Source organism: Bombina bombina, chromosome 4 (genome assembly GCF_027579735.1).
Source record: "Bombina bombina isolate aBomBom1 chromosome 4, aBomBom1.pri, whole genome shotgun sequence".
NCBI classification, from domain to species: Eukaryota; Metazoa; Chordata; class Amphibia; order Anura; family Bombinatoridae; genus Bombina; species Bombina bombina.
The window spans coordinates 909,242,101-909,268,642 of record NC_069502.1 but is presented as its reverse complement, the minus strand read 5'-3'; the positions used below and the strand labels follow the sequence as shown (position 1 = coordinate 909,268,642).

Below are 26,542 nucleotides of genomic sequence, written 5' to 3'. Positions count from 1 at the left end.
GAGGGAGGGAGATCCACACTGATCATAGTCAATATTTACAAATATTGACATGATCAGACAAATGGGGTATTTTATTATTATTATTTTTTTTAGGGTGGGAGGCTCAGATTGGGTGACCCTAGCTTGCCCCTATGATGATGCAGGCTAGGGACACCCCCAGAGGCCCCATGATGCACTGGGCATCGCCATCTTGGATGCCTAGTGAAGGGGGAGGGGGGGGGCTATTTAGGGCTTTTTTTATTTTAATCGTTTTTATTTTTTTTATTTTTTTTTAATTTTAATTTACAACTAACTAAGTGCCTCGACCCACCGAGGCACTTAGCAAACAAGCAGAGCATCGGAAGCGTGTCCGATCGCTTCCGATGCTCTGAAACACTGCCGGGCTCCACGTGGAGCGAAACCGGAAGTGATCACTCGTGGGGGAGTGATCAATCCGGTCCCGGCACTCGGGAACAGTATTGCAGGATGCCTAGACATCAAGGCAAGCCTGCAATACTGTTAGAGCAGCTGGAAGCGATTTCGATCGCTTCCAGTGCTCTGTTAAACCGACGACGTATGCCATACGTCCTCGGTCGTTAAGTGCTTTTTTTTTGAGGACGTATGGCATACGTCGTCGGTCGTTAAGGGGTTAAAGGGACACTGTAAACATGTAACAGTGGAGATTCAGTAAAGTATATTTATTTAAAAAAAAAACAACTGTTGTTTTGACAGAATTATGTACTTCTATTTTAAGTATCTGTGAGTTTTTTCATTTTTATTTGTGTAGGCCTTATTGTAGGCCTCCAAATGGCTTGTGACTGCATGGAGAGGCAGCGAGAAACAGCAGGCAAATCTCATTAACTTGAGAGAGAGATGGCACCGTGAAGAGATGAGAAATCTACGTAAGGAACTGGTTGAAAAATGTCCGCCCCAGTCAAACACAGTATATAAAGTGCCAAAGCCCAATGTTCTACACTGTTAACAGAAGCACAGAGGAGTTTGTTGCTATTTATTAGAAAAATAGGTGACTCTTATAATTGCAGGGATTTGTATTCATTTATTTGTGGTATTTATCTATTTTCTTTTTTAGCTAAACATTTGAAAGGTCTTGGTAGTCATTTTTTTATTGCAGTCAATAATTTTGTAGTAGAAAACTTTATAAATATACTGATTACACCTCAATGTCCTTGTTCTGCAGCTATCAACTATGAGTTTACGGTTCCTTCCACACCCTCAAAAGTTGTTTCTTGGCCAATCACAAAGGCGGAGCTCTAGGTAGAAAGCGGGAATCTGTGGACAGCTGGTGAGGTTAATGCATCATCAAGTTTAACAACTGTAACTGATCATTTGTGAAAAGACTGGGATAAATAACAAAGCTTTGTACATATATGAGGAGCATACAGGGGACATGCCACTTAAAAGGACATATAGATAGATCATACAATTGTAAGCACCTTAATTATTTCTATTATCAAATGTGCTCCATTTTGTTAATATCCTTTTTTAGAGTAACAAAAAATAACATTGTGCTCATTCCTGTGCATTTATTTATGAGCACAGATTGGCTAAAATGCAAGTCTGTCAAAAAGAACTGAAATAAGGGATACAGTGAACGTCAGGTTGCTTCAATCATTAAAATTTCAAAGACGGTGGGTTTATAAGAACAAGGTCAAGCAGCAGACATTGGGGACAACAAAGCTAGAGGGCAGAAAGGACTCCCCGCTGCAAGGGTTGACCGCTAACTTATTTGAAAGTCACTCAACAACTGTAGGATGGCATCAAGTGACCTAAAAAAATAATAGCAAATGACAGCTGAAGTGAAGTGCACGGCAAGGACGGTTGGAAACAGGCTCCTAGGGCAGGGCTGAAGTTGTGCAAAGCTAGAAAGAGGGTCTTCATCAATGAGAAGCAAAGAAGAGCCAGGCTGAGGTTTGCAAAATGCCAAGAGAATTGGACTGTAAAGGACTGGAAGGTCATCTACTCTGCTCTGAGACCAATTTTCAGCTTTGCCTAACACCTGGTTGTTTAATGGTTAGATGGAGACAAGGAGAAGCGTACAAACTACAGTGTCTAACACTCACTGTAAAATATAGTGTAGGATTGGGGGTGCTTCAGCAAGGCTGGAATCGGGCAGATTTATCTTTGTAAAGAACGCATAAATCAAGCAACGTACAAGGTTATTCTGTCAGAAAACTTGCTTCCTTCTGCTCTGACACTGTTCCCCAACTCTGAGGATAGGTTTTTCCAGCAGGACAATGCTCCATGTCACACAACCAGGTCAGTTAAGGTGTGGATAGAGGACCACCAGTTCAAGACCCTATCAAGGCCAGCCCAATCTCCAGACCTGAACCCCATTGAAGAAAACTTCTGGAATGTGATCAAGAGGAAGATGGATGTCACAAGCCTTTAAACAAAGCAAAGCAATATGAAAGACTGGTGGAGAGCATGCCAAGACGGATGAAAGCTGTGATTGAATGGACCAATGACCATTAACAGGAAGTACTTATCAGCCAATAAACAACTGATGACATTCCCACATACTGCAGAGGGATTGACTGATATTTGCAGGAGTTAATTAAAATATTTTGCTTAACTGGCTACAGCAAAGAAAGTGAGATAAACAACATGCGAGAGGTTTTTTTTTTCAAGGGGGTGTTATCCTGTGTCTGCAAAGTAATGCATATTTTCTACCAAAATGGCAATTTTAAATGCATTTAAATATTTAAAATATTGGTAATATTTTTTACGTGCAGATTGTTTACAATACAGTGAATAATTCTGATACATTAAAAAATGGCTTGTTCCTTTAAATAACATTTTTTTTATAGAAATAAAAATGTTTAGATGATGGTTATATGGATGACAGAAAACTAGTAGTGCCCCTTTAAAATAATAAGGGCAATACAACATATTCTCTGTACTGGTATTAAGCAGCAGTTTGTGATCAATGTCCTTACTTCTCACTATCATAAACTATGATTTTTTTTACTGCAGGTTAAACCAAATATTTATATTTTACTGAATATGAGCTGTATTAACCCCTTAACGACCAACGACGTATGGGGTACGTCCTGCAAAAAAAACAGAATTTATGTTTACCTGATAAATTACTTTCTCCAACGGTGTGTCCGGTCCACGGCGTCATCCTTACTTGTGGGATATTCTCTTCCCCAACAGGAAATGGCAAAGAGCCCAGCAAAGCTGGTCACATGATCCCTCCTAGGCTCCGCCTACCCCAGTCATTCGACCGACGTAAAGGAGGAATATTTGCATAGGAGAAACCATATGATACCGTGGTGACTGTAGTTAAAGAAAATAAATTATCAGACCTGATTAAAAAACCAGGGCGGGCCGAGGACCGGACACACCGTTGGAGAAAGTAATTTATCAGGTAAACATAAATTCTGTTTTCTCCAACATAGGTGTGTCCGGTCCACGGCGTCATCCTTACTTGTGGGAACCAATACCAAAGCTTTAGGACACGGATGAAGGGAGGGAGCAAATCAGGTCACCTAAATGGAAGGCACCACGGTTTGCAAAACCTTTCTCCCAAAAATAGCCTCAGAAGAAGCAAAAGTATCAAACTTGTAAAATTTGGTAAAAGTGTGCAGTGAAGACCAAGTCGCTGCCCTACATATCTGATCAACAGAAGCCTCGTTCTTGAAGGCCCATGTGGAAGCCACAGCCCTAGTGGAATGAGCTGTGATTCTTTCAGGAGGCTGCCGTCCGGCAGTCTCATAAGCCAATCTGATGATGCTTTTAATCCAAAAAGAGAGAGAGGTAGAAGTTGCTTTTTGACCTCTCCTTTTACCAGAATAAACAACAAACAAGGAAGATGTTTGTCTAAAATCCTTTGTAGCATCTAAATAGAATTTTAGAGCGCGAACAACATCCAAATTGTGCAACAAACGTTCCTTCTTTGAAACTGGATTCGGACACAAAGAAGGCACGACTATCTCCTGGTTAATGTTTTTGTTAGAAACAACTTTCGGAAGAAAACCAGGTTTAGTACGTAAAACCAAGATAATAACTTAATATCAACGGAATGCAAGGGTTCAAACGGAACCCCCTGAAGAACTGAAAGAACTAAGTTGAGACTCCAAGGAGGAGTCAAAGGTTTGTAAACAGGCTTGATTCTAACCAGAGCCTGAACAAAGGCTTGAACATCTGGCACAGCTGCCAGCTTTTTGTGAAGTAACACAGACAAGGCAGAAATCTGTCCCTTCAAGGAACTTGCCGATAATCCTTTCTCCAATCCTTCTTGAAGAAAGGATAGAATCTTAGGAATCTTTACCTTGTTCCAAGGGAATCCTTTAGATTCACACCAACAGATATATTTTTTCCATATTTTGTGGTAAATTTTTCTAGTTACAGGCTTTCTGGCCTGAACAAGAGTATCAATAACAGAATCTGAGAACCCTCGTTTTGATAAGATCAAGCGTTCAATCTCCAAGCAGTCAGCTGGAGTGAGACCAGATTCGGATGTTCGAACGGACCTTGAACAAGAAGGTCTCGTCTCAAAGGTAGCTTCCATGGTGGAGCCGATGACATATTCACCAGATCTGCATACCAAGTCCTGCGTGGCCACGCAGGAGCTATCAAGATCACCGACGCCCTCTCCTGATTGATCCTGGCTACCAGCCTGGGGATGAGAGGAAACGGTGGGAATACATAAGCTAGTTTGAAGGTCCAAGGTGCTACTAGTGCATCTACTAGAGTCGCCTTGGGATCCCTGGATCTGGACCCGTAGCAAGGAACCTTGAAGTTCTGACGAGAGGCAAAGATTTCCGGATGGAGTTCCCACTCCCCCGGATGTAATGTCTGACGACTCAGAAAATCCGCTTCCCAATTTTCCACTCCTGGAATGTGGATTGCAGACAGGTGGCAGGAGTGAGTCTCCGCCCATTGAATGATTTTGGTCACTTCTTCCATCGCCAGGGAACTCCTTGTTCCCCCCTGATGGTTGATGTACGCAACAGTCGTCATGTTGTCTGATTGAAACCGTATGAACTTGGCCTTTGCTAGCTGAGGCCAAGCCTTGAGAGCATTGAATATCGCTCTCAGTTCCAGAATATTTATCGGTAGAAGAGATTCTTCCCGAGACCAAAGACCCTGAGCTTTCAGGGGTCCCCAGACCGCGCCCCAGCCCATCAGACTGGCGTCGGTCGTGACAATGACCCACTCTGGTCTGCGGAAGGTCATCCCTTGTGACAGGTTGTCCAGGGACAGCCACCAACGGAGTGAGTCTCTGGTCCTCTGATTTACTTGAATCGTCGGAGACAAGTCTGTATAGTCCCCATTCCACTGACTGAGCATGCACAGTTGTAATGGTCTTAGATGAATGCGCGCAAAAGGAACTATGTCCATTGCCGCTACCATCAAACCTATTACTTCCATGCACTGCGCTATGGAAGGAAGAGGAACGGAATGAAGTGTTTGACAAGAGTTTAGAAGTTTTGTTTTTCTGGCCTCTGTCAGAAAAATCCTCATTTCTAAGGAGTCTATTATTGTTCCCAAGAAGGGAACCCTTGTTGACGGAGATAGAGAACTCCTTTCTACGTTCACTTTCCATCCGTGAGATCTGAGAAAGGCCAGGACTATGTCCGTGTGAGCCTTTGCTTGAGGAAGGGACGACGCTTGAATCAGAATGTCGTCCAAGTAAGGTACTACTGCAATGCCCCTTGGTCTTAGTACCGCTAGAAGGGACCCTAGTACCTTTGTGAAAATCCTTGGAGCAGTGGCTAATCCGAAAGGAAGTGCCACGAACTGGTAATGCTTGTCCAGGAATGCGAACCTTAGGAACCGATGATGTTCCTTGTGGATAGGAATATGTAGATACGCATCCTTTAAATCCACCGTGGTCATGAATTGACCTTCCTGGATGGAAGGAAGAATTGTTCGAATAGTTTCCATTTTGAACGATGGAACCTTGAGAAACTTGTTTAGGATCTTGAGATCCAAGATTGGTCTGAACGTTCCCTCTTTTTTGGGAACTACGAACAGATTGGAGTAGAACCCCATCCCTTGTTCTCCTAATGGAACAGGATGAATCACTCCCATTTTTAACAGGTCTTCTACACAATGTAAGAATGCCTGTCTCTTTATGTGGTCTGAAGACAATTGAGACCTGTGGAACCTCCCCCTTGGGGGAGGCCCCTTGAATTCCAGAAGATAACCTTGGGAGACTATTTCTAGTGCCCAAGGATCCAGAGCATCTCTTGCCCAAGCCTGAGCGAAGAGAGAGAGTCTGCCCCCCACCAGATCCGGTCCCGGATCGGGGGCCAACATTTCATGCTGTCTTGGTAGCAGTGGCAGGCTTCTTGGCCTGCTTTCCCTTGTTCCAGCCTTGCATTGGTCTCCAGGCTGGCTTGGCTTGAGAAGTATTACCCTCTTGCTTAGAGGACGTAGCACTTGGGGCTGGTCCGTTTCTACGAAAGGGACGAAAATTAGGTTTATTTTTGGCCTTGAAAGACCTATCCTGAGGAAGGGCGTGGCCCTTACCCCCAGTGATATCAGAGATAATCTCTTTCAAGTCAGGGCCAAACAGCGTTTTCCCCTTGAAAGGAATGTTAAGCAATTTGTTCTTGGAAGACGCATCCGCTGACCAAGATTTCAACCAAAGCGCTCTGCGCGCCACAATAGCAAACCCAGAATTTTTCGCCGCTAACCTAGCCAATTGCAAAGTGGCGTCTAGGGTGAAAGAATTAGCCAATTTGAGAGCACGGATTCTGTCCATAATCTCCTCATAAGGAGGAGAATCACTATCGATCGCCTTTTCTAGCTCATCGAACCAGAAACACGCGGCTGTAGTGACAGGGACAATGCATGAAATTGGTTGTAGAAGGTAACCTTGCTGAACAAACATCTTTTTAAGCAAACCTTCTAATTTTTTATCCATAGGATCTTTGAAAGCACAACTATCTTCTATGGGTATAGTGGTGCGTTTGTTTAAAGTAGAAACCGCCCCCTCGACCTTGGGGACTGTCTGCCATAAGTCCTTTCTGGGGTCGACCATGGGAAACAATTTTTTAAATATGGGGGGAGGGACGAAAGGTATACCGGGCCTTTCCCATTCTTTATTTACAATGTCCGCCACCCGCTTGGGTATAGGAAAAGCTTCTGGGGGCCCCGGGACCTCTAGGAACTTGTCCATTTTACATAGTTTCTCTGGGATGATCAAATTCTCACAATCATCCAGAGTGGATAACACCTCCTTAAGCAGAGCGCGGAGATGTTCCAACTTAAATTTAAATGTAATCACATCGGGTTCAGCTTGTTGAGAAATTTTCCCTGAATCTGAAATTTCTCCCTCAGACAAAACCTCCCTGGCCCCCTCAGACTGGTGTAGGGGCATATCAGAACCATTATCATCAGCGTCCTCATGCTCTTCAGTATCTAAAACAGAGCAGTCGCGCTTACGCTGATAAGTGGGCATTTTGGCTAAAATGTTTTTGATAGAATTATCCATTACAGCCGTTAATTGTTGCATAGTAAGGAGTATTGGCGCACTAGATGTACTAGGGGCCTCCTGAGTGGGCAAGACTCGTGTAGACGAAGGAGGGAATGATGCAGTACCATGCTTACTCCCCTCACTTGAGGAATCATCTTGGGCATCATTTTCAGTGTCACATAAATCACATCTATTTAAATGAGAAGGAACCTTGGCTTCCCCACATTCAGAACACAGTCTATCTGGTAGTTCAGACATGTTAAACAGGCATAAACTTGAAAACAAAGTACAAAAAACGTTTTAAAATAAAACCGTTACTGTCACTTTAAATTTTAAACTGAACACACTTTATTACTGCAATTGCGAAAAAGTATGAAGGAATTGTTCAAAATTCACCAAAATTTCACCACAGTGTCTTAAAGCCTTAAAAGTATTGCACACCAAATTTGGAAGCTTTAACCCTTAAAATAACGGAACCGGAGCCGTTTTTATCTTTAACCCCTTTACAGTCCCTGGTATCTGCTTTGCTGAGACCCAACCAAGCCCAAAGGGGAATACGATACCAAATGACGCCTTCAGAAAGTCTTTTTTATGTATCAGAGCTCCTCACACATGCGACTGCATGTCATGCTTCTCAAAAACAAGTGCGCAATACCGGCGCGAAAATGAGGCTCTGCCTATGATTAGGGAAAGCCCCTAGAGAATAAGGTGTCTAAAACAGTGCCTGCCGATATTATTTTACAAAAATACCCATATTAAATGATTCCTCAAGGCTAAATATGTTATATATGAATCGATTTAGCCCAGAAAATGTCTACAGTCTTAACAAGCCCTTGTGAAGCCCTTATTTACTCTGTAATAAAAATGGCTTACCGGATCCCATAGGGAAAATGACAGCTTCCAGCATTACATCGTCTTGTTAGAATGTGTCATACCTCAAGCAGCAAAAGTCTGCTCACTGTTCCCCCAACTGAAGTTAATTCCTCTCAACAGTCCTGTGTGGAACAGCCATCGATTTTAGTAACGGTTGCTAAAATCATTTTCCTCTTACAAACAGAAATCTTCATCTCTTTTCTGTTTCAGAGTAAATAGTACATACCAGCACTATTTTAAAATAACAAACTCTTGATTGAATAATAAAAACTACAGTTAAACACTAAAAAACTCTAAGCCATCTCCGTGGAGATGTTGCCTGTACAACGGCAAAGAGAATGACTGGGGTAGGCGGAGCCTAGGAGGGATCATGTGACCAGCTTTGCTGGGCTCTTTGCCATTTCCTGTTGGGGAAGAGAATATCCCACAAGTAAGGATGACGCCGTGGACCGGACACACCTATGTTGGAGAAATGCAGTTAATGACCAAGGACGTACCCCGTACGTCGTTGGTCTTTGAAAGCCCTGGAAGCGATCCTGATCGCTTCCAGCCGCTTTCGTGTTATTGCAGTGATGCCTCGATATTGAGGCATCCTGCAATAACAGTTTTGAGCAGTCCGATTTAGAGAGAGCCACTCTGTGGCCCTCTCTGCATCGGCCATTGATCGCGGTGTTCGTTGGTGGGTGGGAGCTTACCAAGGGAGGCGGGTGGGCGGCGATCAATTGAGTAGGGGGGCAGGATCGCGTGTGGGGTGCGTGCCAGAATGCGCCCGCGTGCACGTGCAGGAGGGTGGGTGCGCGCGTGTGCGGGTGGGAACCCTACACTATGGAACAATTATAGTGGGAGAGAGGGTATAAATAAATAAAATTAGTAATCTGGGAGAGGGTTGGGGGTTGTGAGGGGGCAGCTACACTACAGAAAATAGTTGTTTTTTTAATAAAAATAAACAAAAACGTTTTTAATTTGAAACTGGGTACTGGCAGACAGCCAGCACAATAAGGCAGGGGGGGGGGGGGTTAGAGAGCTGTTTGGGGGGGGATCAGGGAGGTTGGGGGCTAAGGGGGGATCCTACATAGCAGCATATGTAAATATGCTAAAAAAAAAATAAAAAAAATAAAAACATAATTTATGCTTACCTGATAAATTTATTTCTCTTGTAGTGTATCCAGTCCACGGATCATCCATTACTTATGGGATATTAACTCCTCCCCAACAGGAAGTGCAAGAGGATTCACCCAGCAGAGCTGCTATATAGCTCCTCCCCTAACTGCCATTACCAGTCATTCGACCGAAAACATGCAGAGAAAGGAAAACCATAGGGTACAGTGGTGACTGTAGTTTAATGGAAAAATTACCTGCCTTAAAGTGACAGGGCGGGCCGTGGACTGGATACACTACAAGAGAAATAAATTTATCAGGTAAGCATAAATTATGTTTTCTCTTGTTAAGTGTATCCAGTCCACGGATCATCCATTACTTATGGGATACCAATACCAAAGCTAAAGTACACGGATGACGGGAGGGACAGGCAGGCTCTTTATACGGAAGGAACCACTGCCTGAAGAACCTTTCTCCCAAAAACAGCCTCCGAAGAAGCAAAAGTGTCAAATTTGTAAAATTTGGTAAAAGTATGAAGAGAAGACCAAGTTGCAGCCTTGCAAATCTGTTCAACAGAAGCCTCATTCTTAAAGGCCCAAGTGGAAGCCACAGCTCTAGTAGAATGTGCTGTAATTCTTTCAGGAGGCTGCTGTCCAGCAGTCTCATAGGCTAACCGTATTATGCTACGAAGCCAAAAGGAGAGAGAGGTAGCCGAAGCTTTTTGACCTCTCCTCTGACCAGAATAAACGACAAACAGGGAAGACGTTTGTCAAAAATCCTTAGTTGCCTGTAGATAAAATTTCAGGGCACGGACTACATCTAGATTGTGTAGCAGACGTTCCTTTTTCGAAGAAGGATTAGGACACAAAGATGTAACCACAATCTCTTGATTGATATTCCTGTTAGTGACCACCTTAGGTAGGAACCCAGGTTTAGTACGCAGAACTACCTTGTCTGAATGAAAAATCAGATAAGGAGAATCACAATGTAAGGCAGATAACTCAGAGACTCTTCGAGCCGAGGAAATCGCCATTAAAAACAGAACTTTCCAAGATAACAACTTGATATCAATGGAATGAAGGGGTTCAAACGGAACCCCCTGTAAAACATTAAGAACTAAGTTCAAACTCCATGGTGTAGCAACAGTTTTAAACACAGGCTTGATCCTAGCTAAAGCCTGACAAAAAGCTTGAACGTCCGGAACTTCTGACAGACGTTTGTGTAAAAGAATGGACAGAGCTGAAATCTGTCCCTTTAAGGAACTAGCGGATAAACCCTTTTCTAAACCTTCTTGTAGAAAAGACAATATCCTCGGAATCCTAACCTTACTCCATGAGTAACTCTTGGATTCGCACCAATATAAGTATTTGCGCCATATCTTATGGTAAATCTTTCTGGTAACAGGCTTCCTAGCCTGTATTAAGGTATCAATAACTGACTCAGAAAAACCACGTTTTGATAAAATCAAGCGTTCAATTTCCAAGCAGTCAGCTTCAGAGAAATTAGATTTTGATGTTTGAAGGGACCCTGGATCAGAAGGTCCTGTTTCAGAGGTAGCGACCAAGGTGGACAGGATGACATGTCCACTAGATCTGCATACCAAGTCCTGCGTGGCCATGCAGGCGCTATTAGAATCACTGATGCTCTCTCCTGTTTGATTCTGGCAATCAATCGAGGAAGCATCGGGAAGGGTGGAAACACATAAGCCATCCCGAAGGTCCAAGGTGCTGTCAAAGCATCTATCAGAACCGCTCCCGGATCCCTGGATCTGGACCCGTAACGAGGAAGCTTGGCGTTCTGTCGAGACGCCATGAGATCTATCTCTGGTTTGCCCCAACGTCGAAGTATTTGGGCAAAGACCTCCGGATGAAGTTCCCACTCCCCCGGATGAAAAGTCTGACGACTTAAGAAATCCGCCTCCCAGTTCTCCACTCCCGGGATGTGGATTGCTGACAGGTGGCAAGAGTGAGACTCTGCCCAGCGAATTATCTTTGATACTTCCATCATTGCTAGGGAGCTTCTTGTCCCTCCCTGATGGTTGATGTAAGCTACAGTCGTGATGTTGTCGACTGAAACCTGATGAACCCCCGAGTTTTTAACTGGGGCCAAGCCAGAAGGGCATTGAGAACTTCTCTCAATTCCAGAATGTTTATTGGTAGGAGACTCTCCTCCTGATTCCATTGTCCCTGAGCCTTCAGAGAGTTCCAGACAGCGCCCCAACCTAGTAGGCTGGCGTCTGTTGTTACAATTGTCCAGTCCGGCCTGCTGAATGGCATCCCCCTGGACAGATGTGGCCGAGAAAGCCACCATAGAAGAGAATTTCTGGTCTCTTGATCCAGATTCAGAGTAGGGGACAAGTCTGAGTAATCCCCATTCCACTGACTTAGCATGCACAATTGCAGCGGTCTGAGATGTAGACGTGCAAAGGGTACTATGTCCATTGCCGCTACCATTAAGCCGATCACCTCCATGCATTGAGCTACTGACGGGTGTTTGAATGGAATGAAGGACACGGCATGCATTTTGAAGCTTTGTTAACCTGTCTTCTGTCAGGTAAATCTTCATTTCTACAGAATCTGTAAGAGTCCCCAAGAAGGGAACTCTTGTGAGTGGAAAGAGAGAACTCTTCTTTTCGTTCACCTTCCATCCATGCGACCTTAGAAATGCCAGTACTAACTCTGTATGAGACTTGGCAGTTTGAAAGCTTGAAGCTTGTATCAGAATGTCGTCTAGGTACGGAGCTACCGCAATTCCTCGCGGTCTTAGTACCGCCAGAAGAGCACCCAGAACCTTTGTGAAGATTCTCGGAGCCGTAGCCAATCCGAATGGAAGAGCTACAAACTGGTAATGCCTGTCTAGAAAGGCAAACCTTAGATACCGGTAATGATCTTTGTGAATCGGTATGTGAAGGTAAGCATCCTTTAAATCCACTGTGGTCATGTACTGACCCTTTTGGATCATGGGTAAAATTGTCCGAATAGTTTCCATTTTGAACGATGGAACTCTTAGGAATTTGTTTAGGATCTTTAAATCCAAGATTGGCCTGAAAGTTCCCTCTTTTTTGGGAACCACAAACAGATTTGAGTAAAACCCTTGTCCTTGTTCCGACCGCGGAACCGGATGGATCACTCCCATTAATAAAAGATCTTGTACGCAGCGTAGAAACGCCTCTTTCTTTATTTGGTTTGTTGACAACCTTGACAGATGAAATCTCCCTCTTGGGGGAGAGAATTTGAAGTCTAGAAGGTATCCCTGAGATATGATCTCTAACGCCCAGGGATCCTGGACATCTCTTGCCCAAGCCTGGGCGAAGAGAGAAAGTCTGCCCCCCACTAGATCCGTTCCCGGATCGGGGGCCCTCGATTCATGCTGTCTTAGGGGCAGCAGCAGGTTTCCTGGCCTGCTTGCCCTTGTTCCAGGACTGGTTAGGTCTCCAGCCTTGTCTGTAGCGAGCAACAGCTCCTTCCTGTTTTGGTGCAGAGGAAGTTGATGCTGCTCCTGCTTTGAAATTACGAAAGGAACGAAAATTAGACTGTCTAGCCTTAGGTTTGGCTCTGTCTTGAGGCAGGGCATGGCCTTTACCTCCTGTAATGTCAGCGATAATTTCTTTCAACCCGGGCCCGAATAAGGTCTGCCCTTTGAAAGGTATATTAAGCAATTTAGATTTAGAAGTAACGTCAGCTGACCAGGATTTTAGCCACAGTGCTCTGCGTGCCTGAATGGCGAATCCGGAATTCTTAGCCGTAAGTTTAGTTAAATGTACTACGGCATCTGAAATAAATGAGTTAGCTAACTTAAGGGCTTTAAGCTTGTGTGTAATCTCATCTAATGGAGCTGATTCAAGTGTCTCTTCCAGAGACTCAAACCAAAATGCTGCTGCAGCCGTGACAGGCGCAATGCATGCAAGAGGTTGCAATATAAAACCTTGTTGAACAAACATTTTCTTAAGGTAACCCTCTAACTTTTTATCCATTGGATCTGAAAAGGCACAGCTATCCTCCACCGGGATAGTGGTACGCTTAGCTAAAGTAGAAACTGCTCCCTCCACCTTAGGGACCGTTTGCCATAAGTCCCGTGTGGTGGCGTCTATTGGAAACATCTTTCTAAATATCGGAGGGGGTGAGAACGGCACACCGGGTCTATCCCACTCCTTAGTAACAATTTCAGTAAGTCTCTTAGGTATAGGAAAAACGTCAGTACTCGCCGGTACCGCAAAATATTTATCCAACCTACACATTTTCTCTGGTATTGCAACTGTGTTACAATCATTCAGAGCCGCTAACACCTCCCCTAGTAATACACGGAGGTTTTCCAGCTTAAATTTAAAATTTGAAATATCTGAATCCAGTTTGTTTGGATCAGAACCGTCACCCGCAGAATGAAGCTCTCCGTCCTCATGTTCTGCAAATTGTGACGCAGTGTCTGACATGGCCCTAATATTATCAGCGCACTCTGTTCTCACCCCAGAGTGATCACGCTTACCTCTTAGTTCTGGTAATTTAGCCAAAACTTCAGTCATAACAGTAGCCATATCCTGTAATGTGATTTGTAATGGCCGCCCAGATGTACTCTGCGCTACAATATCACGCACCTCCCGAGCGGGAGATGCAGGTACTGACACGTGAGGCGAGTTAGTCGGCATAACTCTCCCCTCGTTGTTTGGTGAAATATGTTCAATTTGTACAGATTGACTTTTATTTAAAGTAGCATCAATACAGTTAGTACATAAATTTCTATTGGGCTCCACTTTGGCTTTAGCACATATAGCACAGATATCTTCCTCTGAATCAGACATGTTTAACACACTAGCAAATAAACTAGCAACTTGGAAATACTTTTCAAGTAATTTACTATAATATGAAAACGTACTGTGCCTATAAGAAGCACAGAAAAAGTTATGACAGTTGAAAATTAATAAACTGAAAAGTTATAGCATCAAATCTTTGTAAAAAACACAATTTTAGCAAAGGATTGCTCCCATTAGCAAAGGATAACTAACCCTGATAGCAGAAAAAAAAAAATACAGAAATAAACGTTTTTGTATCACAGTCAACTACAATCTCACAGCTCTGCTGTGAGTGATTACCTCCCTCAAAACAAGTTTTGAAGACCCCTGAGTTCTGTAGAGATGAACCGGATCATGCAGGGAAGACAATAAACTTCTGACTGAATTTTTTGATGCGTAGCAAAAGCACCAAAAAAGGCCCCTCCCCCTCACACATAACAGTGAGAGAGATCAGTAAACTGTCATAAATTAAATAAAACGACTGCCAAGTGGAAAAAAATAGTGCCCAAAACATTTTTTCACCCAGTACCTCAGAAAATTAAATGATTTTACATGCCAGCAAAAAACGTTTAACATTAATAAATTGAGTGTTATTAAAAAGCCTGTTGCTAGTCCCTGCAAATTAGGCTAAAGTTTTATGCATACAGTATAATTCCAGTGAAGTGCCATTCCCCAGAATACTGAAGTGTAAAATATATATACATGACAGCCTGATACCAGTTGCTGCTACTGCATTTAAGGCTGAGTTTACATTATATCGGTATGGCAGAATTTTCTCATCAATTCCATTGTCAGAAAATAATAAGCTGCTACATACCTCTTTGCAGATTAATCTGCCCGCTGTCCCCTGATCTGAAGTTTACCTCTCCTCAGATGGCCGAGAAACAGCAATATGATCTTAACTACTCCGGCTAAAATCATAGAAAAACTCAGGTAGATTCTTCTTCAAATTCTACCAGAGAAGGAATAACACACTCCGGTGCTATTATAAAATAACAAACTTTTGATTGAAGGTATGAAACTAAGTATAATCACCACAGTCCTCTCACACATCCTATCTATTCATTGGGTGCAAGAGAATGACTGGGAATGGCAGTTAGGGGAGGAGCTATATAGCAGCTCTGCTGGGTGAATCCTCTTGCACTTCCTGTTGGGGAGGAGTTAATATCCCATAAGTAATGGATGATCCGTGGACTGGATACACTTAACAAGAGAAAGATAGCTTTTATTTTAGTACTGGCAGACTTTCTGCCAGTACTTAAGATGGCGGGGACAATTGTGGGGTTGGGGATGGAAGAGAGCTGTTTGGGAGGGATCAGGGGGTGTGATGTATCAGGTGGGAGGCTGATCTCTACACTAAAGCTAAAATTAACCCTGCAAGCTCCCTACAAGCTACCTAATTAACCCCTTCACTGCTAGCCATAATACTCGTGTGATGCGCAGCGGCATTTAGCGGCCTTCTAATTACCAAAAAGCAACGCCAAAGCCATATATGTCTGCTATTTCTGAACAAAGGGGATCCCAGAGAAGCATTTACAACCATTTGTGCCATAATTGCACAAGCTGTTTGTAAATGATTTCAGTGAGAAACCTAAAATTGTGAAAAATGTAAAGTTTTTTTTCATTTGATCGCATTTGGCGGTGAAATGGTGGCAAGAAATATACCAAAATTGGCCTAGATCAATACTTGGGGTTGTCTACTACACTACACTAAAGCTAAAATTATCCCTAAAAGCTCCCTACATGCTCCATAATTAACCCCTTCACTGCTGGCCATAATACACGTGTAGTGCGCAGTGGCATTTAGCAGCCTTCTAATTACTAAAAAGCAACACCAAAGCCATATATGTCTGCTAATTCTGAACAAAGGGGATCCCAAAGAAGAATTTACAACCATTTAAGCCATAATTGCAGAAGCTGTTTGTAAATAATTTCAGTGAGAAACCAAAAGTTTGTGAAAAAACATAATTTATGTAAGAACTTACCTGATAAATTCATTTCTTTCATATTAGCAAGAGTCCATGAGCTAGTGACATATGGGATATACATTCCTACCAGGAGGGGCAAAGTTTCCCAAACCTCAAAATGCCTATAAATACACCCCTCACCACACCCACAATTCAGTTTAACGAATAGCCAAGAAGTGGGGTGATAAAAAAGTGCGAAAGCATATAAAATAAGGAATTGGAATAATTGTGCTTTATACAAAAATCATAACCACCACAAAAAAAGGGCGGGCCTCATGGACTCTTGCTAATATGAAAGAAATGAATTTATCAGGTAAGTTCTTACATAAATTATGTTTTCTTTCATGTAATTAGCAAGAGTCCATGAGCTAGTGACGTATGGGATAATGATTACCCAAGATGTGGATCTTTCCACGCAAGAGTCACTAGAGAGGGAGGGATAAAATAAAGACAGCCAATTCCTGCTGAAAATAATCCACACCCAAAATAAAGTTTAAAGAAAAACATAAGCAGAAGATTCAAACTGAAACCGCTGCCTGAAGTACTTTTCTACCAAAAACTGCTTCAGAAGAAGAAAATACATCAAAATGGTAGAATTTAGTAAAAGTATGCAAAGAGGACCAAGTTGCTGCTTTGCAAATCTGATCAATCGAAGCTTCATTCCTAAACGCCCAGGAAGTAGAAACTGACCTAGTAGAATGAGCTGTAATCCTTTGAGGCGGAGTTTTACCCGACTCAACATAGGCAAGATGAATTAAAGATTTCAACCAAGATGCCAAAGAAATGGCAGAAGCTTTCTGGCCTTTTCTAGAACCGGAAAAGATAACAAATAAACTAGAAGTCTTTCGGAAAGACTTAGTAGCTTCAACATAATATTTCAAAGCTCTAACAACATCCAAAGAATGCAACGATTTCTCCTTAGAATTCTTAGGATTAGGACATAATGAAGGAACCACAATTTCTCTACTAATGTTGTTGGAATTCACAACTTTAGGTAAAAATTCAAAAGAAGTTCGCAACACCGCCTTATCCTGATGAAAAATCAGAAAAGGAGACTCACAAGAAAGAGCAGATAATTCAGAAACTCTTCTGGCAGAAGAGATTGCCAAAAGGAACAAAACTTTCCAAGAAAGTAATTTAATGTCCAATGAATGCATAGGTTCAAACGGAGGAGCTTGAAGAGCCCCCAGAACCAAATTCAAACTCCAAGGTGGAGAGATTGACTTAATGACAGGTTTTATACGAACCAAAGCTTGTACAAAACAATGAATATCAGGAAGATTAGCAATCTTTCTGTGAAAAAGAACAGAAAGAGCAGAGATTTGTCCTTTCAAAGAACTTTGCGGATAAACCTTTATCTAAACCATCCTGAAGAAACTGTAAAATTCTCGGGATTCTAAAAGAATGCCAAGAAAAATGATGAGAAAGACACCAAGAAATATAAGTCCTCCAGACTCTATAATATATCTCTCTGGATACAGATTTACGAGCCTGTAACATAGTATTAATCACAGAGTCAGAGAAACCTCTTTGACCAAGAATCAAGCGTTCAATCTCCATACCTTTAAATTTAAGGATTTGAGATCCTGATGGAAAAAAGGACCTTGCGACAGAAGGTCTGGTCGTAGCGGAAGAGTCCACGGATGGCAAGAGGCCATCCGGACAAGATCCGCATACCAAAACCTGTGAGGCCATGCCGGAGCTACCAGCAGAACAAACGAGCATTCCTTCAGAATCTTGGAGATTACTCTTGGAAGAAGAACTAGAGGCGGAAAGATATAAGCAGGATGATACTTCCAAGGAAGTGATAATGCATCCACTGCTTCCGCCTGAGGATCCCGGGATCTGGACAGATACCTGGGAAGTTTCTTGTTTAGATGAGACGCCATCAGATCTATTTCTGGAAGCTCCCACATTTGAACAATCTGAAGAAATACCTCTGGGTGAAGAGACCATTCGCCCGGATGCAACGTTTGGCGACTGAGATAATCCGCTTCCCAATTGTCTATACCTGGGAAATGAACCGCAGAGATTAGACAGGAGCTGGATTCCGCCCAAACCAGAATTCGAGATACTTCTTTCATAGCCAGAGGACTGTGAGTCCCTCCTTGATGATTGATGTATGCCACAGTTGTGACATTGTCTGTCTGAAAGCAAATGAACGATTCTCTCTTCAGAAGAGGCCAAAATTGAAGAGCTCTGAAAATTGCACGGAGTTCCAAAATATTGATCGGTAATCTCACCTCCTGAGATTCCCAAACTCCTTGTGCCGTCAGAGATCCCCACACAGCTCCCCAACCTGTGAGACTTGCATCTGTTGAAATTACAGTCCAGGTCGGAAGCACAAAAGAAGCCCCCTGAATTAAACGATGGTGATCTGTCCACCACGTTAGAGAGTGTCGTACAATCGGTTTTAAAGATATTAATTGAGATATCTTTGTGTAATCCTTGCACCATTGATTCAGCATACAGAGCTGAAGAGGTCGCATGTGAAAACGAGCAAAGGGGATCGCGTCCGATGCAGCAATCATAAGACCTAGAATTTCCATGCATAAGGCTACCGAAGGGAATGATTGTGACTGAAGGTTTCGACAAGCTGAAATCAATTTTAGACGTCTCTTGTCTGTTAAAGACAGAGTCATGGACACTGAATCTATCTGGAAACCCAGAAAGGTTACCCTTGTCTGAGGAATCAATGAACTTTTTGGTGAATTGATCCTCCAACCATGATCTTGAAGAAACAACACAAGTCGATTCGTATGAGATTCTGCTAAATGTAAAGACTGAGCAAGTACCAAGATATCGTCCAAATAAGGAAATACCACAATACCCTGTTCTCTGATTACAGACAGAAGGGCACTGAGAACCTTTGTAAAAATTCTTGGAGCTGTAGCTAGGCCAAACGGCAGAGCCACAAACTGGTAATGCTTGTCCAGAAAAGAGAATCTCAGGAACTGATAATGATCTGGATGAATCGGAATATGCAGATATGCATCCTGTAAATCTATTGTGGACATATAATGCCCTTGCTGAACAAAAGGCAAGATAGTCCTTACAGTTACCATTTTGAACGTTGGTATCCATACATAACGATTCAATATTTTTAGATCCAGAACTGGTCTGAAGGAATTCTCCTTCTTTGGTACAATGAAGAGATTTGAATAAAACCCCATCCCCTGTTCCAGAACTGGAACTGGCATAATTACTCCAGCCAACTCTAGATCTGAAACACAATTCAGAAATGCTTGAGCTTTCACTGGATTTACTGGGACACGGGAACCTCTTTGCAGGAGGTCTCATCTTGAAACCAATTCTGTACCCTTCTGAAACAATGTTCTGAATCCAAAGATTGTGAACAGATTTGATCCAAATTTCTTTGAAAACACGTAACCTGCCCCCTACCAGCTGAGCTGGAATGAGGGCCGCACCTTCATGTGGACTTAGAAGCAGGCTTTGCCTTTCTAGAAGGCTTGGATTTATTCCAGACTGGAGATGGTTTCCAAACCGAAACTACTCCTGAGGATGAAGGATCAGGCTTTTGTTCTTTGTTGAAACGAAAGGAACGAAAACGATTATTAGCCCTGTTTTTACCCTTAGATTTTTTATCCTGTGGTAAAAAAGTTCCTTTCCCACCAGTAACAGTTGAGATAATAGAATCCAACTGAGAACCAAATAATTTGTTACCCTGGAAAGAAATGGAAAGTAGAGTTGATTTAGAAGCCATATCAGCATTCCAAGTTTTAAGCCATAAAGCTCTTCTAGCTAAAATAGCTAGAGACATAAACCTGACATCAACTCTGATAATATCAAAAATGGCATCACAGATAAAATTATTAGCATGCTGAAGAAGAAGAATAATATTATGAGAATCATGATCTGTTACTTGTTGCGCTAAAGTCTCCAACCAAAAAGTTGAAGCTGCAGCAACATCAGCCAATGATATAGCAGGTCTAAGAAGATTACCTGAACACAGATAAGCTTTTCTTAGAAAGGATTCAATTTTCCTATCTAAAGGATCCTTAAACGAAGTACCATCTGACGTAGGAATAGTAGTACGTTTAGCAAGGGTAGAAATAGCCCCATCAACTTTAGGGATTTTGTCCCAAAATTCTAATCTGTCAGACGGCACAGGATATAATTGCTTAAAACGTTTAGAAGGAGTAAATGAATTACCCAATTTATCCCATTCTCTGGAAATTACTTCAGAAATAGCATTAGGAACAGGAAAAACTTCTGGAATAACCACAGGAGATTTAAATACCTTATCTAAACGTTTAGAATTAGTATCAAGAGGACCAGAATCCTCTATTTCTAAAGCAATTAGTACTTCTTTAAGTAAAGAACGAATAAATTCCATTTTAAATAAATATGAAGATTTATCAGCATCAATCTCTGAGACAGAATCCTCTGAACCAGAAGAGTCATCAAAATCAGAATGATGATGTTCATTTAAAAATTCATCTGTAGAGAGAGAAGTTTTAAAAGATTTTTTATGTTTACTAGAAGGAGAAATAACAGACATAGCCTTCTTGATGGATTCAGAAACAAAATCTCTTATGTTATCAGGAACATTCTGCACCTTAGATGTTGAAGGAACTGCAACAGGCAATGGTACATTACTAAAGGAAATATTATCTGCATTAACAAGTTTGTCATGACAATTAGTACAAACAACAGCCGGAGGAATAGCTACCAAAAGTTTACAGCAGATACACTTAGCTTTGGTAGTTCCAGCACTAGACAGCGATTTTCCTGAAGTATCTTCTGACTCAGATGCAACGTGAGACATCTTGCAATATGTAAGAGAAAAAACAACATATAAAGCAAAATTGATCAAATTCCTTAAATGACAGTTTCAGGAATGGGAAAAAATGCCAATAAACAAGCTTCTAGTAACCAGAAGCAAAGAAAAAATGAGACTGAAATAATGTGGAGACAAAAGCGACGCCCATATTTTTTTAGCGCCAAATAAGACGCCCACATTATTTGGCGCCTAAATGCTTTTTTGGCGCCAAAAATGACGCCACATCCGGAACGCCGACATTTTTGGCGCAAAAGGACGTCAAAAAAAAAAATGACGCAACTTCCGGCAACACGTATGACGCCGAAAACAGAAAAGATTTTTTGCGCCAAAAAAGTCCGCGCCAAGAATGACGCAATAAAATGAAGCATTTTCAGCCCCCGCGAGCCTAACAGCCCACAGGGAAAAAGAGTCAAATTTTTTAAGGTAAGAAAAAATGATTGATTCAAATGCATTATCCCAAATATGAAACGGACTGTCTGAAAATAAGGAATGTTGAACATCCTGAGTCAAGGCAAATAAATGTTTGAATACATATATTTAGAACTTTATAAATAAAGTGCCCAACCATAGCTTAGAGTGTCACAGAAAATAAGATTTACTTACCCCAGGAAACTCATCTACATGTTTGTAGAAAGCCAAACCAGTACTGAAACGAAAATCAGCAGAGGCAATGGTATATAAATAAGAGTATATCGTCGATCTGAAAAGGGAGGTAAGAGATGAATCTCTACGACCGATAACAGAGAACCTATGAAATAGACCCCGTAGAAGGAGATCACTGCATTCAAATAGGCAATACTCTCCTCACATCCCTCTGACATTCACTGCACGCTGAGAGGAAAACCGGGCTCCAACTTGCTGCGGAGCGCATATCAACGTAGAATCTAGCACAAACTGACTTCACCACCTCCATAGGAGGCAAAGTTTGTAAAACTGAATGGTGGGTGTGGTGAGGGGTGTATTTATAGGCATTTTGAGGTTTGGGAAACTTTGCCCCTCCTGGTAGGAATGTATATCCCATACGTCACTAGCTCATGGACTCTTGCTAATTACATGAAAGAAAATTAGTAAAAAAGTGAACAATTTTTTGTATTTAATCGCATTTGGCAGTGAAATGGTGGCATGAAATATACCAAAATGGGCCTAGATGAATACGTTGGGATGTCTACTAAAAAAAAATATATATATGTCAATGGATATTCAGAGATTCCTGAAATATATTAGTGTTCTAATGTAACTAGCGCTAATTTTGAAAAATAATGGTTTGGAAATAGCAAAGTGCTACTTGTACTTATTGCCCTATAACTTACAAAAAAAGCAAAGAACATGTAAACATTGGGTATTTCTAAACTCAGGACAAAATTTAGAAACTATTTAGCACGGGTGTTTTTTGGTGGTTGTAGATGTGTAACAGATTTTGGGGGTCATAGTTAGAAAAAGTGTGTTTTTTTCAATTTTGTCCTCATATTTTATCATTTTTTTTATAGTAAATTATAAGATATGATGAAAATAATGGTATCTTTAGAAAGTACATTTAATGGCGAGAAAAACGGTATATAATATGTGTGGGTACAGTAAATGAGTAAGAGGAAAATTACAGCTAAACACAAACACCGCAGAAATGTAAAAATAGCCTTGGTCCCAAACGGACAGAAAATGGAAAAGTGCTGTGGTCATTAAGGGGTTAAAGAAAAGTATAACGCTTATGATTTGGATGCAATTTGAAACAACTTTCCATTTTACTTTAAATTTGCTTTGTTTCGTTTTGTATCCTTTGTTGAACAGCATACCTAGATAGGCTCAAGGAAGCAGCAGTGCGCTACAAGAAACTAGCTGCTGATTGGTGGCTGCACATATAAGCTGTTTGTCATTGACTCACCTAATGTGTTCAGCTAGGTCCCAGCAGTGCATAGCTGCTCTGGAGCCTGCCCTTCAGCAAAGGATATCAAAAGAACAAAGTAAATTTGAGAATTGAAAAAAATGCATGTTGCTTAAAACTACATTCTCTATCTGAATCAGGAAATTTTAATTTTAACTTTACTTTCTGGCATATTTAATACGATATATATTAACAAAAATAAAATATACTCACATCTGTATTTTTCCTCAAGTAGTCCTTTGGATAAAGACATGAGACCGATTTTTAGAGAAAGAACCCGAAGTTTACCAGTTCGACCTCTGAAATGGAAAAAAAAATAATAGTAGTAATTGATTAGTTTAGAAATAAATTACAAAAAATACTAACTTTTCTATGCAGCCCTCTCACATCAGAGACCCCGAATATATAGGAATTCTCTCATACACTTATGTTATTTTAGTTCATTCAACTAAGCACCTATGTATGGCAGAAAATACCCCAGCACTCTGACAACACTGACACAAAATGGTATCTGACCCCTATAGGAATCAAACATTTGTTCCTAGGAACATCAGATAAATGCTGAAGGGTGCCCTATTTCACTTATGGTGGGAATGCATGAATATTGAACCATTCTGGCTAGCAGTAATCAAACACATAAACATAATTATTCATAGTCACTACACTGCCCACTCAATACACCACCACATATAACGTGTTTAGTAAGCAGTGTGCCGTTTCAAATACTACTCAACTCAGGGAACAAGACATTGGAAGTCAGACATAGTGCAGCCTACTGTCAAAGAATGGATGGATCTGGTTCAGCACAATATATCAATGGAAGGATACCATTATCTCCTCTCCAATCATCTCATCATTTAACATGACATCTTGACAGTCTGGGAAGAATACTTACAGTTGAGAGATCTGTTGTACCCAGCCTTATCTATACAACTCCCACAATATAAGATTTAGCCTGTGATTACATTTCACCTTTTTATTTTCATCATTTTGTTTACCCCTTTGTTTCCTTACACCCTGCTTATATTATTTGATTCTTTAAGAAATGTATAGCCCATCATTATAACCTTGAAACTTTGATTTATTAATTTTGCAGTGCCGTACCCATGTCATCACTGGGTCTATTGAACTGACTTTGAACAATGGCATATGGATCTATTTTCTGACCCAGTGGGTGATCACAATCTATTGGTGATTTGCTCCTGAAAGGTTGTGTTTTTTTTTTACTTTCTAGCCGAATTGCCCTGCATATTTTCCAAGTTATCACAATACAAATTGTATCACTGCGTTAAAAGCCTGCAGACGCATTTTCAACAAAAAAGTTTCTTGAAAGGGCCTTTTTTGTGTGTTAAGTATTTGTTTTCAGGATAGAAACTGACACATACAATAGCCCATAGTAAAAAGAAGATGCGTTAAAAATAAAAAAGCAGAACCGCTCATATATGGGAATACTATTAACTTGTAAAGTGTATCCTTTTATTTGTTATGGTTATTTTAACCTTTTCCACTGGTGGAATATTAATGTTATATTTTTTAATGCGATATATCTGACTATTTTTAATTAATTAGTAAATACTCTTTGATTATTAATTTTCTGAGTCATGATTTTATGAGTTTAGACCTTTAAGGATACACTTCACAAGTTAAAGGGACACTGAACCCAAATTTTTCTTTTGTGATTCAGATAGAGCAGGCAATTTTAAGCAACTTTCTAATTTACTCCTATTATCAATTTTTCTTCGTTCTCTTTCTTTCTTTCTAAGCTATTTTTTGGTTCAGAACCATGGAAAGCACTTGTTTATTGGTGGATGAATTTATCCACCAATTAGCAAGAACAACCCAGGTTGTTCACCAAAAAATGGGCCGGCATCTAAACTTACATTCTTGCATTTCAAATAAAGATATCAAGAGAATGAAGACAATTTGATAATAGGAGTAAATTAGAAAGTTGCTTAAAATTGCATGCTCTATCTGAATCCCAAAAGAAAAAATTTGGGTTCAGTGTTCCTTTAATAGTATTCCCATATATGAATGGTTCTTTTCTTTTTTTTAGCGCATCTTCTTTTTACATTTGGATTCTTTATTAGGATTGGTTGCAGAGAACAATCCTCTTAGCAGTTGCTAACCGTTCCTTTCCTGTGCCAATAGATTAACCTGTTGTTTCTTTTTGACATACAAATGCCCTTTGACAACTCTTGAGGTTACAGTAAATTGTCTTTGATTTAACCCCTTTGTCCACTTTGGAAGGGAATTGCTGATTTACATGTGTGGATTAACCTATTGCAATCCGATTCCATTCTCACCACTGCTTTAATTGTCCAACTATTTGTGGACATGATTGGCATAGTGGGCACAATTGCTTATTGACTATATTGCCCAATATTATTTTGACAGTGCGTTTTACAGTGCTTACGCCTACATTATTGAACTCATGTTCATGAAGGTGCAATCCTGCTTAAAAATGCACCAGTAAGGAGAGAAATCACGCAAAACTTTGGGGCTATATTTTTGGCATTACATTGTAATGTAGGTGTTTCCTACACATTCAGCAATCTGCATAGTTAGATAAACAGCAAACAAAGTCACATTTTCCTTTAGAAAATTCTCTAAGGGATCTTAGTGCACTGACGAGACTTCTAACATAATCTCGCCAGAGCAGACAGCTTTAGACATAATTGCTCAATTGTTTCACAAAAGCTTTCTTTAATCAGTTATACTCATTCTCAATAAATAACTGGACTTTTATGCGATTTCAGATTTTTTTGTACAGTATAAATAGCTCTGGATCATTCTCCCAACTTTATATACGGTAACTTTGTTAGTGTTTCAAATATACAGAATATTTGCTTGGTATCGATCCTTTAACAAATAAATAAATACAGAAGATTAGACTATAAAATAGACGGTACATTGGCAAATGTAAGTATATTTTTTCAGTGAAAAAAAAAAAAGGAAACCGTGAATTTAAGGAGTATGTTATCCCAGCAGGATTATAATCCATTGATATTTCAGTAGTATGTTTTCTCAGCATGTCTTTAATACAGTGATTTATGCAACAGATACTGCCCCATCACGCACAGCAGGGAAGCATATTATACGGAGAGAGGAAAGGAGTGAGTAATACACTACATCTACAGGTTAATACATTTCCTTCATTTATCTGCTGCTAAAAAAAAGATTTGGTATTAAAGCAGACATGCTGTTTAAAGAGGGTGGTATTTTGGCTTTGGGTGACTACATCCTTTTCATAGATGCAAAACTGGAGCTGGTAATGGGCTACATTATTTCATGTACATTGGAAAGGAACTGTGCACATATAGGGTTCCATTAAAGAAGCTGTGAATGCAGCTTTGGAGCGCCTTCAGCTGTATGCTCGCACAATAACTGCTGCTTCTTCACGTACTATACCACCTCTAAAGTGGCGTTTCTCAATTCTCCCGGAGTTCTCCGAAGCAGCGGCTTGTGCAATGATAAATGTGAGCAGTGTCTTGTTGCCCGCTAGTCGCAATGCCAGGTGGACAGGGGTAGAGATGTCCGCCCTTGTCTGTTCCGCCATTTTTAAATGGAATCCATCATTTTAAAGGAGCATTCTAATGCATTACTGACACTAGATAGCTTTGTGTTTAACACATAGGGATCTATTTATTAAACTGAAGTTTGAACCCGATCTGACTGCAGCACAATAAATGGACCCCATAGGGGCTAA

General features: G+C 41.0%; 1 protein-coding gene across 5 annotated transcripts in view; it reads right to left on the bottom strand.

The window, feature by feature from the left end:
- UTRN (utrophin) overlaps nt 1-26,542 on the bottom strand; it is a 1,395,536-nt gene that overhangs the window by 194,371 nt on the left and 1,174,623 nt on the right. For all 5 annotated transcript variants that reach the window (XM_053711837.1, XM_053711835.1, XM_053711836.1 and 2 more), the window contains one exon: nt 23,050-23,135. In XM_053711837.1, coding sequence (XP_053567812.1) covers nt 23,050-23,135 — 86 coding nt within the window. The remainder of the gene's footprint in view (nt 1-23,049; nt 23,136-26,542) is intronic.